The 18,305-nt window shown below is 38.7% G+C and overlaps 2 protein-coding genes across 4 annotated transcripts; both read right to left on the minus strand.

Annotated features, from left to right (window-relative positions):
* Nucleotides 1-422: 422 nt before the first annotated feature.
* LOC131255182 (26S proteasome regulatory subunit 7A-like) lies at nucleotides 423-1,048 on the minus strand. The gene has a single exon (XM_058255909.1). It carries the CDS (start codon nucleotides 843-845, stop codon nucleotides 429-431), a length of 417 nt encoding a protein of 138 aa, XP_058111892.1. The 5' UTR covers nucleotides 846-1,048; the 3' UTR covers nucleotides 423-428.
* A 5,384-nt stretch (nucleotides 1,049-6,432) lies between these two features.
* Nucleotides 6,433-16,588, minus strand: LOC131252899 (sulfite exporter TauE/SafE family protein 4). Of its 3 annotated transcripts, XM_058253670.1 has the most exons (12): nucleotides 16,331-16,582; nucleotides 15,684-15,843; nucleotides 15,407-15,607; nucleotides 15,017-15,078; nucleotides 14,565-14,610; nucleotides 14,425-14,480; nucleotides 14,251-14,337; nucleotides 13,376-13,426; nucleotides 13,032-13,271; nucleotides 11,674-11,767; nucleotides 9,287-9,427; nucleotides 6,433-6,841 (listed from the first exon to the last, which is right to left on the minus strand). In XM_058253670.1, the coding sequence occupies exons 1-12, from the start codon at nucleotides 16,523-16,525 to the stop codon at nucleotides 6,762-6,764; spliced, it is 1,413 nt and encodes a 470-aa protein (XP_058109653.1). In that variant the 5' UTR covers nucleotides 16,526-16,582; the 3' UTR covers nucleotides 6,433-6,761. The 3 variants fall into 3 exon arrangements, with proteins under 3 accessions (XP_058109653.1, XP_058109662.1, XP_058109673.1); XM_058253679.1 differs by lacking the exon at nucleotides 9,287-9,427 and having other exon boundaries at nucleotides 16,331-16,588; XM_058253690.1 differs by lacking the exon at nucleotides 15,407-15,607 and having other exon boundaries at nucleotides 16,331-16,583.
* Between the last annotated feature and the right edge of the window lie 1,717 nt (nucleotides 16,589-18,305).

Below are 18,305 nucleotides of genomic sequence, written 5' to 3' on the forward strand. Positions count from 1 at the left end.
GACCAGAGAACACCATCTGCTCTTGCAACTCCAACTAAAGACGGTAACAGATATCCAAAAAAAAAAAAAACCAAACAAAGAAGGCAGGCGAGGCCCCTTTTACACACAATTTTCAACAGATGAATTGGCAGCCAGCACATTGCGGGGCAAACAAGATCAAGTCATGAAAGGTCAGGGTACAGCAGTAAGTAGTCTCGATTAGTTGTAGACCATGTACTTGGGAGTTGCACTAAATTTCTGATATCCCTTGATGACCTTGTTGACTGCATCCAAGAAATCTTTCTCTGTCACTGTCTTTCTCCGTGCTCGGATTACATACATGCCCGCCTCAGTGCATACACTCCTGATGTCCGCCCTAGTGGAGTTAGGGCAGAGGCGAGCAAGAAGCTCAAACCGGATATCCCTCTCACAATTCATTGGTATTTATTTCAATCAACACCGACACGCATCCCTTCTTCTATATCCGTTGGCGAAACATTATTGCCCAAGCCAAAGACAAACTTGGCAATTTGTTTAACATTTATCACATACTTTGCATCCTCAGAGTTCTGATTTATTATTTTTGTGCATCTTGCAACTTGAAGAGGCTGCTCCTCCTGCATCATTTGTTTATCAGAAACAAGATCCCATTGGCTAGATGCAGCTAACCAAGTGTCTGACTCTTTTATTCCACACAAGTCGTTAACCTTCTTGGCTATTTCCTTGATTTCCTTCTCCACCTTCTTTATGCTAGAAGAGTAAGGTCCCAAACCATAGGTTTTAAGGAGTGCTATATCGTCTACATCCAAAGGAGGAGGGTTTTTCTCATTGTTAAAATCTACATCTTCTAGTTCGGGCGCCATCATATATGTCTCTCTCTTCTGATCCTTTTCTTTTTGCTCTCTCGCTCTGCTCTGCTCTGCTCTCCTCTTTCGTCTTTTCTCTTCCTCTTGTAGTTTACCTTCATCTAGATCTTCTTTACATTATCAACAAGTTGGATTGCAAATAAACATTACTAAAACCTTACGATGGGCTCTTTATAATTTTTAATGGCGAGGTACTATATTATCATTCTTTCTAGCGGTGTGGTCCACTTAAGATTTAAATCTTCACAATTTTTTATACCCGGACCAAAAATGGGTTGGAGAAACAAAGGGGAGACAAGCGATATACAACACATTAATATCAAAATCTCACTTTCATTATCTAACTTTGCAATTTTTCTTGTCAAATTACAAAATCTCTAGTTTTCTTTTTTAAAATATATTTTTTTTACAATTCGTTAATTTTTTCACAATTTTGTTTAATTTCTTTTATTTTTTTTCAAAATATCATTTTTTTAATCTCACTTTTGTTATATAACTTTTCAATTTTTGTTGTCAAGATACAAAATCTAGTTTTCTTTTTCAAAAAATATTTTTTTTTACAATTTGTCAATTTTTTCACAATTTTATTTAATTTTTTAAATTTTCTTTTTCAAAATATCATTTCTTTATCGAAATCTTGTTATATAACTTTTTAATTTTTCTTGTCAAAATACAAAATCTAATTTTCTTTTTTAAAAAATATATTTTTTTACAATTTGTCAATTTTTCACAATTTTGATTAATTTTTTATATTTTCTTTTTCAAAATATTATTTTTTATCGAAATCTTTTTTTTTTAAATTATTAACATTATTCAAAGTTCTTAACTTATTTTTTTTCAAAATCTAGATTATTATAAAATCACAGTTTTTTTTTTTTAAATCTAAAATTTTCTTAAACGTTGTTAATTATTTTTCTAAGCTTTTCAATTAATTTTTTTTCGAAATTCATAATTTTTTTTGTTGTGAAGTGTTGACCATTAGCGACGATTTAGGACCATCTCTAATGTAGATAGAGTAGTGGACGAAGTCGTATGAGCGCTATAAGACGGCCAAAGACCGTCTCTAATTAAGACGGTCATTGACAGTCTCAGATTAACAATAAAAGACGGCCAATGACCGTCTCTAATTGAGACGGTCCTTGACAGTCTCAGATTACCAATAAGAGACGGCTAATAACCGTCTCTAATTCGGACGGTCTTTAGCCGTCTAAAATGGCGGCATATAAGACGGTCAAAGACCATCTCTTTTCCAGACGGTCGATGGCCATCTTTTTCCTGTAGTTAACGATGGTTTTTGATCGTCTTAAATGATTTTTGGACGTTTAAATTTTTAAGACAATATTAAGGACGGTCAAGAGCTGTCTAAAAGTTTAGAGACGATTTACGGCCGTCTCTAAATCATCTTTAAACCAATCAATTTTAGAGACAGTCCAGAACTGTCTCTAAATCTGTCATTTTTTTTCATTTTCACATACTGTGTGAACACTATAATGTAATTTTCTTTCAATAACAGTAACATTCCAAATGTGACCGTTACCACTGTTTGTTTGACAGGTTCCTTGTTATTCTTTGAGTCTATCATTTGCTGAAAATCAATATCTTCCTCTAAAATCTTCACGTTTGTCAATATTTCTTCAATTAACAAATCCTCTTTCAGAGAGCCACGGTCACTTAGATCATCTTCCAAGGGGCTATCTTGCTTGATTATGATGATAGGCTTTTGCTCATCTTAGTCTAGTTGCATATTTTTGCCTAGTGTGATCACTTTAGCCTTCTGTTTCTTATTCAAATTATTCATTTAATTAAATCCAATTTTGACTAGAGGTTTGTTGACCATGTATAATAAATCTCTCTAATCTATTATGGATCTGATTTCACATTTTTGTGACCCTTTTCGCCATCATTTGTCGCTACCAGTAACGTTTTTGAATCCTTATCATTTTCTACAATAATTGTAAAATTTTAGGATGGGCAACTCTAACCCATCAGTTGATCTTAGACATGGCTAGTTTGACAATCCTTAGTCACTTTCCATCATAACTTTTTGAAACGCCCCATTGCTTCACATCTGGGAGATTCTTCTTTAGGTGAAAAACTTAATATTTTCATATAGTGTTATGACTGTGTACGTTACCCTCTTTTTTCGACGCATAGTATCCTGTTGCAGAATGTTGCCATTGAATATCCTCATGGCACCTTACACAAAGTCGATTTTCATTAACCATCAATTTATTGCCAGAATAACACTGCCCCCTAGTGTTTCTTTTGGACGTAACTCTCTTACAGGAAAAGTTTGGTTGATGACCATATTGCTCCTTCACCCATGTAAGATGTATTTTTTGTATTGGGGCATTCATGTTTCTCACGTTCATCATGACCATGTTGTTACCATAGTCGGAGAAAATGGGTCGGTATCAACCAACATAGCCTCCTTCTCTCTCTTTTTTTGAATTTTAGCATTCCAAAATCTATATTATCCTAGATCATATTCCTTAAAGAAATACAATTATTAGTTGAATGAGATCGTGAGCCAAGCCATTTACAGTATTTTATCTTCTTCAATTCTTCTGATAAAGGAATCATTTGATTTGATGGAAGTTTTATTAGCTTGACAACTAACAAAAGATTAAATATCCCATCGACTTTCATAATATCAGAGGAATATCGCATATTTTGTTATGTGATTCCTTTGATTGCACTGAAGCCCTAATGGGACGACTCATCATCTGCCTTTGTTAAGGCCATACAAATGAACAACTTATTAAAGTTTATCTCAGCCAAAACTATCTCATAGTTTGGATCACGATAATAAGTTCCCAACAATGAGTATTTCTTTTGGTTCTCTTCTCATAAAAGTCACTCGTATCTAGTCGCTCTATTTGACAAATCGATCAAATCTTCAAAATCCATTCCTTCAAACTTTTTTTGAACTTCAATGTCTAAACCTTTTATAGCTAGTTTAACAAAATGAGCTTCTGGAAGAAATACTCGATATTTCTTCTTTGCCTTTTTTAATCGAGTTATGCTCAGTTCTATCAGCTGGCCAATCTAATAGAACTGAGCATAGAACACTTCACCATATCTTGCCAAGATTGAACTGAATTCACTAGAAAATTAATGTACGATGTAAATATTGTATCAGTCAATGAATTTGCAAACTATTTCAATTTCACATATTCGTTGGATGAAAATTCACCACATTGCATGGTAAAATAGCCAATGTGTTCTACCATAGACTGGCATGTATCTCCAGAGAATAATGAAACTTCGATATTTTTATACCTCTTGGTACCTCAGCGAGCTGATCAATCCAATATGGGCACGACTTACGATAAACAAGTCAAGTAGGGCGGAGACCATGGCATTGTTTGGTTACCTTGTTTATCAAATTACTTAATTCCTGACTTGTTGGATGGAGTCCGAGATTAACTATCGGTGGAAATTGTATGCCTTGGGCAACTTGTACCATTGGAACCTACTCCCTAAGTGCTTCATTATTCGACATAAATGGTCATTCAGTAGGTATGCCGTAATTTATATCATTTTCATTTGGGACGTTAAATCGACCATTTCCTCCATTTCTCCCAATCCCTACTTGAGGTAGCATATTTCGACCTATCAAATCTGGGTTTGGTCGTATGTTATGTGGGGGCATAATTGGCAGCTTTGGGGAGAATTGTCGAATCTAGGTACTTCCCGATTATATTGATTGTAATCTAGCAACCTATCATTGAGGATTGTTACAAGCCTATTTATAGCCTTAGTTTGAGCCCCAGAGTATTCGACTTACACCCTTCCTTATTTAGTTAGTTTCCATACGCTAACATTAACACTTTTCAAAACTTCATTAGAATCTATGGAGTTGTTTTGGGATGATGAGTCTACTTTCGATACGGTTGGAAGCGGCGGGTTAGGGATCTCCTGTGTGGCCTGCATTAGAAATGCATTAGCCTAGTTAAGATCATGCTATTCAATATTTCCACTAACTTGAGTAGATTGCCTACTCATGTTGTTAAAATTTTCAATTAACAACTGCACACATGTCCCATTAGGCGTGCTAAAATGGTGTTGGTCTCGAATTCAGCCACGCGGAACACATGAATGGATTGCGGGCATGCTAAAACCGATTGGGTCATATTCAAACTGTGAGGTTCGGTCATAGTGCAACCGTTCGTCTATTCAGTCGACTATTGTGCGTTCATTAATCAGTCGATTGGCGGAGGTTTAGGGCTCTTCCTCCAAATGAACTCTTTTTTGCTTTGAAAATTCAAAGACTTTAAAAGGTGCCGCGGTTGTGTAATCAAAATGAAAAAAAGATTAGAGAGGTGAATGTGGAAATTATATGGAACTTACCACTACGATGGGATCACCAACCTAGCTGAGAGTAGTAATGTGCTTCAGAGAGTAGCGATGAGCAAGGCAAATTCAATGCGAAGATTACAACTATGGTCAGTCTAGCATATAAGTGTAGGCAGACAGGTTCTTAAGCTGCGTGTGCAGGTGGAAGGAAATTACAACTACTGGCTATAGGTAAGAGTTGGTCTGGCATGTGCATAGGGACGGACTGAAACTACATCTACCCTAAGGGTCTGCTACTACTGAGCAATGGAGAACTAAGCCTAGATACACAACGTTGCGCTGGATTATAGTTTAGTTTTAGATTTGGAGAGAGAGGGAAGGGGGGGTCACCTTAGATCTACTTCTGTTTTTCTGAGATATATGAGAGAACAACTATCCACATGGCGCTTTCGCGTGTAACTAACTAGGAAAGAGTGGTTACATTTATCAACCATGATCTTATCTTCGTTGGACACTCAAAATATGCTCTAGTGCTAATGTGGTTGGAATAGTTGCATGGCCTTTTCTAGAAATAACCTAATTAAATACTAAAAACACCCCTGAAAAGATGACCTGTCTTTCAAATCTCTGACGCATGCTTCTTAAATATCTTCTTGGCCACATGGCCTGATCCGCACCGTCTATCTAGTCCAAATGAATTTTGGTACAAACAACACAATATATTCGGGATTAAAAATCAAGTGTCCGGTAGCAAATGAGTTTCACAAAGAATTCACTCAACTCTACCTTAGAAAAAGAGTAAGGACGTGATGTCTCTTCTTCTCAAGAGACCCACTCTCCCAGTGCCGCATGTATATTCACACCTAAGTCAAATAAGAACTTCCCTTGGGTTGTTGACTCGGGAGCTTGGAACCACATGGCCGGCCGAGCTGTATCACCTATTATCAAGCTATTTTGGGCTACGTGCTACTTTCAAACACATTTTAACGAACTCTTTTAACACATGATTCAATAATAATTTTCATGAGCACTGTTCCAACATGAAAGTCTGATGAATTTTATTTTTAGGCTTTGTTTGGCTATCAGGAATCTCATTTTTACGGAATAATGCTCACCTCAGGTCCTGTGGTAAAGAAATTAGTTTGTAAAAGTACAATGATAAGTACGTGGAATCAACTGTTCCTCTTTACATGCAAACATAGTAAAACATCCTATCATAAGAAAAGCACTTCATTTTTCTTTATTCAGTGCTATCCAAACAAGCCCTGATTCATCTGTGAACAAGATCAATCATGAACGCTGCAGATGCCATCATAAAATGCAAACATGACTTTACAAGGTTTTCCCCAAAACATACACAAAGAATATGATTAATGGCCTGTAACATATGCTTTGTGCAGAGACAGACAATGGAGGTTAGCGAGGAGCTAACACACCCAAGAAAATAAAAACAGAATATGGAGGTTAGCAAGGAGCTAACACACCCAAGAAAATTAAAAACAGAAAATTGAGGTTAGCGAGGAGCTAACACACCCAAGAAAATAATATTTTTATTGAAGCCCTTCTACTGCAAGGATCGAATCATCTGATTTTCTCTCTGTGAATGTTGCCCGTTGATCATTCCTCACAAAAGCTTAAGAATCCCATGTATTCATGTTTATGTATCATGCTGAGGCTTGTCCCAACGCCTACCACACCTGCAAAAGAAATTCAATATGGGTCAGTTTGCAGGTAGGACACAGACTCTAGTATGCATTTGAGCGCACGTACCCACGCAAACACTTACACAGAAGGTCTCAAGTCCAACCAGTTGGACCACAAGATCCGGGCCACCTATCTGATACCTTCCAATCTATTAATTGCATGTGACATCCAACCCTTCCAATAGGTTGGATCCACCATGAAGATCATTTAGTGCAAAAATCAGCCCTATCTATCATCAGTTGGGCCACACCATAGAAAATTATTTATAGTTATTGATAATTAAATTGCAAAATACAAGTATGGTCCACTCAATGAGTGGATATGATCACCTTTTTCACATAAAGTAGTCCGCGTGATAAGGTCAATCTATTGGACAGGTTGGCTGTCATAGACACATCATTCGCCAGGTATACCACACATAGTCTAACAGGTTGGACTTACCTTCTCGTGTATCCAAGCTGTTGAACTACAAGTTACTGTCTAACCAGTGGCTGACTTCAGACCTTTCATGTATGTGAAATCCAATCCGTCCAATAGATTGGCCCCATCTTGAGGACAGCCTTTTGCAAAAGTCAGCACCGTCAACTTAGCAGCTAGGCAAGTGACTCGGCCCAAGTCTCCGTTATCGAGTCAACTTAACAGATCTATCTCCCCGATCATGGCAGAGTACTCACTGCTCAGCTCAACATTTCGCTGAGTCAAGTTGATTCCACCAAATTTCAAATCGAGTCAGCCAGTTCTAAACTATGCTACAGAGGTTCAGTAGTTATTTCTGTTGGTCATTCTTTTGGTCTTCTAGCAGTAAAAAAATATAATATTAATAAATAAATAAATAAATAAATAAAAATCGTCGTACGCATTTTCCACCATGATGTATGTCTTATCCATAGGGCAGGATCCCAAAAAATAGGCAGATCCAAATCTCAGGTGGGCCACACCACAGGAAACAGTGGTGATTGAACGCCCATCATTAAAAACTTTCTAATGCCCACTGTAATGTTTATCTACCATCTAACCTGTTGATTAGGTTAACAGACCTGGATGAATGGAAAACACAAATATCAGCTTGATCCAAAACTTTAGTGTCCCTTTGGAAGTTTTTAATGGTGGCCATTCAATCACCGTTGTTTCATATATGTCTCATTTTTGAGCAATGCCCTAAAATGATCCGGAAATGAATAGAGGTCGTGGATAAAAGACATATCATAGTGGGGACCCATAAAGCCTTTCCAACACTGACGCGGACACTGGTGGGCACTGGTGGGGTCACTACTAACAAAATTGGTACATTCAATCTGTGATAAAATAGAAAGTTCAATCGATCAACCCTAGCCTCAATCAATCAAGAAAATTTTAAATTTTTCAATAAACTCGCTAGACAGATTTGGACATGTTCGATCGACCGAACATGGAGACTTGATCAATCAAAATAATTTCGAAAAATCAAGTTAGCTCTTTGGATACGTTTAAGCATGTTCAATTGATCGAACATGGTGGCATCGATCGATCAAAGGTTCAATCAACGGTGTGTGCAATTTCTACGCAAGTGCGTATTTTGTTTCCTAATTTAGGTGTGACTCTATATAAGGGTTTGTAATTGTGCAAATTACGGTAGAGAATGAAAGTTAAGACGTTTTAAAATGCAAGAGAGAGGAGCTAGAGTTTTGAAAATTGTTATTTGGGTTTTCGTATCTGTAAGTTGACCTCATCTCTTGTAATTCGTTTTTATAGTGGATCGCTTGTCGCTTTCTGCCATGTTTTTTTTTATTTTCCTATAAGAGTTTTTTCATGTAAATTTGTGTGTTTTTCCACATAAATTCGTGTGTTCTGAGTGGTTACTTTGTTTGTGTTTTCCTATTGTTTGTGTGATTCGAATCTTTGGCTGCTTTTGCGCCCCCCAACAACTATAGAATCTCTGCCCTGATATGGGCCATCATGTCACAAGTGCACCATCCAGACCATCAAATTGAGCTGCGCTTTGTAGATTCCCTTGCCCCCAAATCAAGCCATTTCACTAGTTTGGAAATCATCCATTTATTTTTTGTACATAGTGGCTTATAAGAAGAGTGGGCCATGCTCATCTACGGTTTTCTTTTCTGTTTTGCATGGGCACCATCTTGGCATGTGTGAGGTCTAACAGGGCCTGATGTTTTGCACGTGTCCTATGAGGGTACGTGTGGAAGTTAGAAAGAGAGCTTGGCGTTTTGCACCTGTGCATTGTTAGCACATCCCCAAGTAGGTGAGCATAGCTCTAAACACAACTGGGGTTAATAAAAAGCTCACATGGATATCGGTTATAAGTCTGATAAGTAAGGGCACGTTTGGTTGCACCAAATATCATGAAATTTCATGATTTTTGGAGCAAATTTTCATAATATTTCATGAAATTTGGTGCAACCAAACCATAAAACAGAAAGTAGAGGTTTTTCATTACATACCCATGGTTAGAGCACTGGCGAAAATGACTGCAGAGAGAATGAAGACAATGATGGAAGCTCTCCTGAGCCATGTCACTAATTTCCTTATCAAGCATTGACCCCAAAACCCAGCCAACACAGACACTGCTATAAGATACAAGGCTGCAAAACAAAAGGAAAAAAAAAAAATTTGATTAAATGGAAACAATCAAGGTTTCAAAAAACAATTTGATGGCCTTCTTTACCAATTTATTGCAATAAGGTTAGTCATGTAACTGAAAGACCAATGAAAAGAACTAGGACCTATGAAAGTACTTAAAAGGGCCCATTTGGACACTGTCAAAACCAGGGTTCGGAAGAAAAATCTGAAACCATGGTTTTGTAGCCTATTTGGATGCCACCCACAAGCATCGGTTTAAGACCATGGCTGGTTTTTGAGGAAACGACGATTGCGGGTATCCTCGGCAGTCGACAGTACGTCCAAACGAGCCCTAAGTGAAATTCTAACTTTTCCCGCCTTCATGGCACCTTCATACGCTTATTGATGCCACCGGAGGCAAGCTATGGCGAAAACTCAAGCTACTCTGATGACCCTAATGCTTTAGGTGTGGACCATTTGTTCATGACCATCCATTCCTAGGGAATCATTGATCCGAGGTTAGCATCATCAAACCAAAGTGGTTCTATGGAATTATAAGCAATTCAATGAGGGAACTTCTGGATTAATGTTTCAGCACGACGATTGATGTTTAAGCAATTCAATCTGGGCCTGTCAGGAGGTGGGGGTGTCTGTCGTGGGGACACTGGCCATATGATTTTCGCCTTCTCCTCAAGCTATAGGGTGTGCTCCCATAATATTGGGGAAGTGAGGGCAATCCATGATGGCATCAATTTTTGCCTGTTGAGGGGTCTTAAGAATATCGTTGTTGAATCAAACTCTAAGTTTGCTCTCAGCTTCATTCTTGGGAAATCCTGTATCCCATGGACAATGAGTCCTTGGATTGTGTGGATTCTTGCCCTTCTCAAGGAGTGTTCCATCGCCTTTTCCCATACATTCAGAGAGGGGAACGGGCCTGCTGATGCATTGGCGCGGATGGGCAGCGAGCACCAAGTGGACTCAGTTCACAAGCATCCTAACTCTCTTCCATGGCATCTGAGGGGTATGCTCATTCTAGACAGGTCCAGATTGCGGACCCTCAGATCTGCTCCTTTTTAGTGGATCCCGATCCCGTCTTGGTTTGTTTTTCTTGTTGATGTGTAGGGTATATGATAGGAGAGGTCCAACTTTTTTGTGGGTTCCCTCCTGAAGCTTGTTTCCTATAAATCTGTTGTTTGCTCGTTAATGGAAATATATTTAATTTTTTTTAAAAAAAAAAAAAAGAACCTATTTTATTTATTTGCTCAATCTTGACTCTCAATTTTCATGCTATTGATCGAATGATTAGGATCAGCTGACCAGCCTGATTTGTTCATCATAATTTGTCTCCAATAGCGTGAATGAATCAGCGGCTCGCATTGATGCTTGGACATGCCACACTTAGCTTTAAATATTTTGGAGATGTTGCCATGCTAACGTCCCCCAACTAAAGACTGGGGGACGTTAGCATTCCCCATGCCATAGCTAGGAATATGGGTGGAGGTAGTAATAAAAGACTCGAAGAGTTTATTATCGATTTCGACAGTTCTTTTCTTGAAGTTTCAACAGTAGCCTTTTGTCTATATTCTAAGGGAAATAATACCACACCCACCATGATTAACAGCAACCCCATTTTCCTAAACTAGGCAAAATGCAATATTGCAATTTTTGTACTATATGATTGCATGGCAAGCCGTTAATCTTGACCAGTGTGTGTGTGTAGATATTGCTTTCCTGATGCTACGAACCTCTATTCAAAGCAAAGATAATTTGTAAAGACCGAATGCAATGAGTCATTGAAAACAACTAATTAAATCCTCTTATATGAATGGATGAGAAGGGTTTTTAAACAATTGAAAGTGTAGTTCCGTTGAAAGAAACTTACTTTTCACCTTTGCTTTTCTGCTTACTCCCATCACTGTTTAAATCACTTATTCTATAAGTGTCACTGTCAGGGCAACTGGGACATGTTCTAAGAGAGATGGGATGGTTTGGGGCCTAGGCTTGTACAGTATTACTAATTCTTTATAACCAATCCACATGCCCCATGAAATGGACAGTTGAGATAATTGATTAGAGCAATTTCATCAAACCATCTTGACCACTCATTTTATAGGCTGTTGAAACAATGTAATCTTTTAAATGACCAATGAACTGTGGGCCAAACCCAGTTGAGAATTCAAATCAACCAATAGGTTTGTGCACCTACCAATAAAATCTTTGTATCATATCATAAAATGATGATGATGATGTTGATGGGAAGTAAACGTACCATATGGGATTGGGAATCTCTTGAGGAAGTAGAACTCTACAACTGATAGAGAAGATGAGAACATCATCACGAACGTTGCTGTCGCACTAGCAACCTACAAAGGGATTAAAAAAATTATGCAGTTAATCATCAGATGGACCACACATAATGAATAATTAACAGTGATTGACCAGTGGAGAACACTTAAAAAACTAGTGTGACCCACCTGGTCAGAAGACACAAATACATCTATGTGGGAGGTCCATCCAAAGAGAGGCCCATCGTTTCAACGGTTTGGATCAATGAAACCCGGTCCCAATCTCACAAACTAGAAACCCAAGTACTCTACTGTCCAAACACAGCCAGAGAGTTGAATACTACCTCCCGACCAAAAAGTGTGGGTCCCATTGTTTTGGTAAACGAGAAGCCGTCGGATCAAATAATTTTTTGGTGGACGGCTACCTAACCAGGAGGTACGAACCTAGTCCACGTCAAATAGCACATGGGCACTTAGAAAACTCACTGACTTGGATATGTTTTTCTGCCCCTTCATGAAGTGGGCCACCCTCATTAAAGAGGAGAAAGTTAAGAGATCATACTCCTCTTTCTACCAAAGGAGGATTCATAGTCCTAGAGTATTTTGCCTCTCCCCCATATAGGACTTGCAACTGCGGTCCCCATCCACAATTCAATGCATCTTCCCGCACACAACCAAAAAGTTAAATGGGACCCACAAATGCAACAAACCAAAATTGGCTATTTGCTAACATTTTCGTCAACATGCCACGTGTATAGGACATCAGTGGGCCCACCATGAAGATTGCCTGGCACAAAAATCAAGTGGGCCACACTGTTGGAATCTATGAACAACCGATGGTCTTACTTGAGAAAGAGGTGTGGCCCACCCAATGAGGAAATCAACCTGCTTTCCAAAAAGGGTCATCTTTTCATGGTAGGTATTCATTTTCAAGCCAATAGCTTATTGGCTGGGAAAGATGATATTTGTGGGGAGTGTGTGCAAGATCCCAGCCATTCATCAGAAGGGGCCCACCATTAACATCCCCCCTGCACAAAACCATTCATCATCCAGTGGCCAGCCACACCTGCATGAGAAAATCTAGCGTTCGACTTGATGGTCCAACGTAAATGGGCCACATGAAAAAAATCATACAGGTTATAAGCTCATCTTTCACTAAATGGACCACAATAACCATATGGTAAGAAAATGGACTATTTCCAAATCCTTCAATGATGCAAAACCATGCATCTAAATGACCTCTTATGAATGGAGCATGGCCTAAAAACTAGACTGATTGAACAATCCTACATGCATACCAACTGTACACATGTGAGTTCTCATTTTCATTTTATAATTTTACCTGTGGAATTACGCCGATCTCGAGAAGTAGCGGGCCTAATATGAATCCGCCGCCGGAGCCGAGTAGACCACCCACAGTGCCACCCAAGATGCCACAGAGAGCACAGAAGAGGAGCTGGAATCCAGTCCAGCTGATGGTCGCCTCACAGACAGTTTCTGTGTTTCCACACATTCTACGCTTCTTGCTCTCACGATATAGCTTCAGTGCTCCATAACCAAACACGCTTAGTGACACTGGAAACTAAAATGATAAAACCAAATCCATCCATATTAAATTTTGCCAACCAAACAGTCCAAACCAAAATAAGATATAAGTGGTCCACATAGCAGACCTTGCCAACCCACCTGCAAGATGTTTAATACCCAGTACAAAGGACTGCAAACAGCTGTATTGTTCTGCAAAAAGAAAACAAGGCCACAGTGAAAAGAGAGAGAGAGAGAGAGAGAGAGAGAGAGAGAGAGAGAGAGAGATGGGATTTGTTCTTCAGCTTTACTGTTTATGTGTATATATGAGAATTGTGTAACTAATCATCTGAATCTGGTCTCCCCAGTGGTGCAAAACTGGGTTGTGATTGTGCATGCAAGATCTGGCCCATTCACCCGGTGGTGTATTTTTCGTCGACCAATCATCAGATGGACCACATGTGCATGAATTATGAAAAAGAGAACAATAATTAGACAATGAATGGTGGTTCGTCTACTTGCGGCTATCACGATGAACCACTGAGAACCCCGTCATAATATTAAAATATTCAAAACTAATGGAACACATCAAGCTAAGCCCTCAAAACCCAAGTGTCCTTCTTGGACGCACTCTCAAAAGGTGAATGCGCTTCCGTGAAGCCCTGTTTGATTCCCCATTTATCAAAATCGCCATTAAAAAGCCTACTGGCGAAACTGACAAAGCTATCAAAAATTCATATTTTGTGTAGGTGTATGTCTTTTGCACCTTGTGGTGGTCCTCACTCTCTCTTCTAAGGGGTAAGGGGTAAGGAGTGGAGTGTAGTAGCTGGTCCTTCAATAAGAGTAGTTATGAACTTGTAGATCGTTCCTTATAACAGCTTTTACTCTCATCCAATGACTTAGAGACAAGGATGTTATGGGTCTTCAATACAAAATGTTAAAAACCTAAACAATGCGCCAAAAGCATTGGACTAACGAAAATATCAACCTAGGCTTTTAACATGCACACATAAATAAAGCATTAGAGAGTCACATGCCTTGAAGATCTGAAGAAGTAGAAAAGCGACCCAAACGACCACCAACACCAGAGTGCGCTTCCACCTTATGTTAAATAGTAGTATTTCCTGCACAAAAAATGCAAAAACCAAAGATGTGGGAATTGCTTTTTCTAAAGAAAAAGATTATGTTTTCAAAATAGGGCCTTTTCATACCAATCCAGATTTCTCTTCTTTAGGAATTAAAGGCTCGTAACCTGCATCTATGATGACTGTAGAAAGTGGAAAACACAAATAAATAAAACAATATGGAAGACCTCTCTTGAAATTTGAATCCATGAAATTCTTCTTCTTACCTTGACTGTTGGCATTTGACTGAGCTTCTCTCTTCTCTATTTCCATCTGCACAATGCCATTTTAAAATTTAGTGGTAATTACTTCTTAGATGCATCCCATGGTAGTGTAATGTGATACGTCGGGACTTTGCCCTTTGAATATGGATTGTCTAATGATCCAAACCATTGACAGGATGAGTCTCGGCTTGTATGGTGGATAGAAGACAAATAAAATTTCTTAAATTAGATTAGATCAACCATTTGAAATTTGGCTCTTTTGCTTGGAAAATGGACTGTCACCATGAAATATTTGATCCGATAAATTTTTGGGCATCCCCCATCCAAGGGGTGCCCTATCACATAAACGATTTGGGTCATTAAAAACAAGCCCAATTCCAATGGATATTATCCCAACTTATCATATTGGGATACCGTCGGCATGTATGCAAGCAACCATCTTTGATTTTTTTTACCTTCATTACAGTTTCTTCCTTCCACATCTCAATTCCCTTGAAGAAAGACCTTGAAGAAGTACCTGATACAAACATACAAACATTGAAATATTTTTTTTTAAGGTGCTTTTTGTCCAATAGATAGAATCTCTACATAGGGCCCACCTATGATCAGCAAATAAACATGACCCAAAATATCCATGATTGGATATCACATTCACTTGATCATACAAAAATCCCAATTGAATTTCAAGATATAAAAAATGGTCTTACTATCCATTTTTCATGCCATTATTTGAACAACGGCTCTGTTCATCAGCTAAGGGTGACACTTTTTACCCTCTTATCTAATGATCCACCACGATCAAAGGTGGGCCCACATGAAAATTCAGTATTGTATTCAGGACTAACCAAGAAAAAGAATGATAATGAGGACGGTGATGAGCCAATAAGGGAAGACCACGCTTAGGGCAACTCCAATGGTGATGCCGAGCATGAGCATGGGCTGGAAGATGAGAGCCAAATCGTAGTCGATAATGGGCACATTCTTGGATGGGTGTGGGACCCGTAGATTGTACCACACGGATGACGTCGACGCACCCATGATCATACCTGATGGGCCACAGATTAAAAAATATATAAATAAGAAATTAAAAAATCAAAGAAAGAGGGAGGGAGAACCACTAACATTTAGAAAGTGCAGCTGCCGATTTGGTATCGAAACCGACTATCAGATTAAGCATAGGAACAAATATTCCACCACCCCCAACACCTCCAACTGTACCAAAAGCCGATCCCAAAAATCCAATAATCGTTGCCAACACGCTTCTCCAATTAAACACTAAATCCTGTAGAGGGCAAAAGAATTTAAAAAATCACTTCAATAACAATAAAAACAGAATGCTAGAAGCAAAACACCAAGGGCCTCAGGACTGATTGAACACATCAATGTAAGCCTTAAAACTACTAGGAATCCTAACCCACAACCACACATGTTACATTCATAGAAGTCCACCTAATGGTGATGGCACTAATTGAGACTTATATGCCTATATGCCTATAAGCCCTTTTTTATTTTATAGTAATTCTCACTCTGGTTAAGGTTGCCCTTTTCACATATTAGCCTATCGTATAAATCAAACACGGGACGCGATGTTAGCACTGAAAAACTGATTGGCGACTACTTAACTAATATGCCAAAAGCCATAGGCCTGATGGGATGCATCAAAACTGGGGCGCCCACAAACACACATAAAACACACATAATACATATATATATATATATATATATAGAGAGAGAGAGAGAGAGAGAGAGAGAGAGAGAGAGAGAGTTACCGGCCAGACTCGAACACTGCTAGTCACGGAAGGGATAGATTGAAGAGGGTGTGGTAGTGAAAGGGTGGAGTTTCGGGAAGAGAGAAGAGAACGGTGAGTAGGGAGTTTTGAATTTGAATTTGAGAGGAAGATGAGTGGGAGAATAGCAACCATGAAAGATGAGAGAAGACAAAGAAGGAATCCTTTGCTTTCCATGGCTGCCCAAGAGAAAGAACGTTTCAAGACCTTTAAAATACACTCCCTCAAATATATATCCTCAAATATGTATATATATATATATAAACACGACAATGAGAGAGAGAGAGAGAGAGAGAGAGAGAGAGAGAAGGGGTGGGGGGGTGGGTGTGTTTCCGGGTAGGAGTGTTTTGGCGGGTGAGCTCTTGTCGTTTATTAGGATAGCTGTAGCAGGAGCACATGCATAGGATCTGGTGAGGTTTGCTGCAATACATTTGTATGTATTTCAATAGCATATATTTGAGACAATAGGATCGTTTGATTTGGGTTTTTTTTAATGATCCGAACCGTTTATATGACAGGGATCATGTTGGATGGTAGATATCTTGAAAATAGCTTTGATAGAATATTTGAATCTGTTGATTATGTGAAGATTATGATAAGCGTCCATGTTTTAAAACGAAAGAATTAAATTATCATACAGTTGAAGTAATCTAATAAGGAGAATTTATTTTTTTCTGACCACCATACAAATATAATTACAAACGGTTCAGATCATTGCAAGATGACTAGATAAAGGCCTGATGTACTGTGTTGGAGTACGTTGGTAATGTGTTGCAGCATATCTTTAGACGGAATCATCTACGTCACCTGTTTAAGTAGGGTGTATAAAAATAAGGAGTTGTGAGCCGACCATGTTGTCTGTGTAACCATCCACTCCGTCCATCTGGTTATTTCCTTAGAACAAAACCAGGCCCAAAACGAAGGTGGGCCACACAAAAGCAAACAAGGGGAATGTGAAACCAACCATAGGTTTGTGTTTGGGACTAACTTGGCTTTTATCTTTCATCAAACCACTTCAAGAGGTGTGAGTCGCCAGGATGAATGGAATATATAAAATTTATCCTGATCAAAAATTCGGGTGGACCACTCCTTGTGAATTTAGAGGTTTTAGGCACAATTTTATATTGCTCCCCTTGATTTAGCTCATATGAGTTTGTATCGCCCTGTTCTTTCGTATGTGTGGTGAACATAAGGGTTTTTGACTGATGGACCGAGTAGATTTTACACATACAACATGTTGGGCCCCACAGAGCTTGGGTGTTTTTATGTCATGCGTAAAACATGCGGTGGAGATGATTCGGGCTCGCGTGCTTTGGGTGAGAGAGATTTTCGTTGTTTCTTCCTTTTTTTGGTGAAATACGGAAGAGGAACTTTCGAAGAGGTATTACATGAACCTCGGGCGAGAGATTGTACAGTACATGTAGATGTCTGATCTGTACAAACGCATCCCTTGATTCGATGATCCAAAACGTTTATACGATGGACCCATCTTGGATGGCCCATTTATAAAAAAAATACGGAATTTGAATATGCTAGAATTAGAATATTTGATTATTTCGATCTTAACGGTTCTTTTTTGGCTACTTGTGTAAACGCTTCGGATTTTCCCACAAGGGAAGGGAGGTGTGTATTAAAAGTAATCTTAGTGGGGGCCATAATATCAATGGTTTTGATCACTGATTAATGGGCCCACTTGTATAAAATTAAAACACGAAGTGTAGCGTGTCATCTCTCTGCGAGAGCGTCGCATATTATATAAGATTAAAAACTTTGATACTCTAGCTGTATGACAGTTGATACTCATGCAATATGAATCTGTATGCATGGAGGATGTTTAACTCAAAGAAAACGGTCCCAAATCATTGAAACTGACCCGTATCAATCCTTAAAAATTCTATACTCATTAGAATTTCTAGCTGTACGATTGGTGGACATCTAATCAACGGTTTATAAATAC

Source organism: Magnolia sinica, chromosome 1 (genome assembly GCF_029962835.1).
Source record: "Magnolia sinica isolate HGM2019 chromosome 1, MsV1, whole genome shotgun sequence".
NCBI classification, from domain to species: Eukaryota; Viridiplantae; Streptophyta; class Magnoliopsida; order Magnoliales; family Magnoliaceae; genus Magnolia; species Magnolia sinica.

Bases quoted from the DNA above. Each gene is read 5' to 3' on its own strand.
- LOC131255182 (XM_058255909.1), bottom strand. From the start codon at position 845: ATGATGGCGCCCGAACTAGAAGATGTAGATTTTAACAATGAGAAAAAC.
- LOC131252899 (XM_058253670.1), bottom strand. From the start codon at position 16,525: ATGGAAAGCAAAGGATTCCTTCTTTGTCTTCTCTCATCTTTCATGGTT. The intron at 15,844-16,330 runs GTAACTCTCTCT...TGCCCTCTACAG, and splicing joins GCAGTGTTCGAGTCTGGCCG to GATTTAGTGTTTAATTGGAG. The intron at 13,272-13,375 runs GTGGGTTGGCAA...TTATCATTTTAG, and splicing joins GGGTATTAAACATCTTGCAG to TTTCCAGTGTCACTAAGCGT.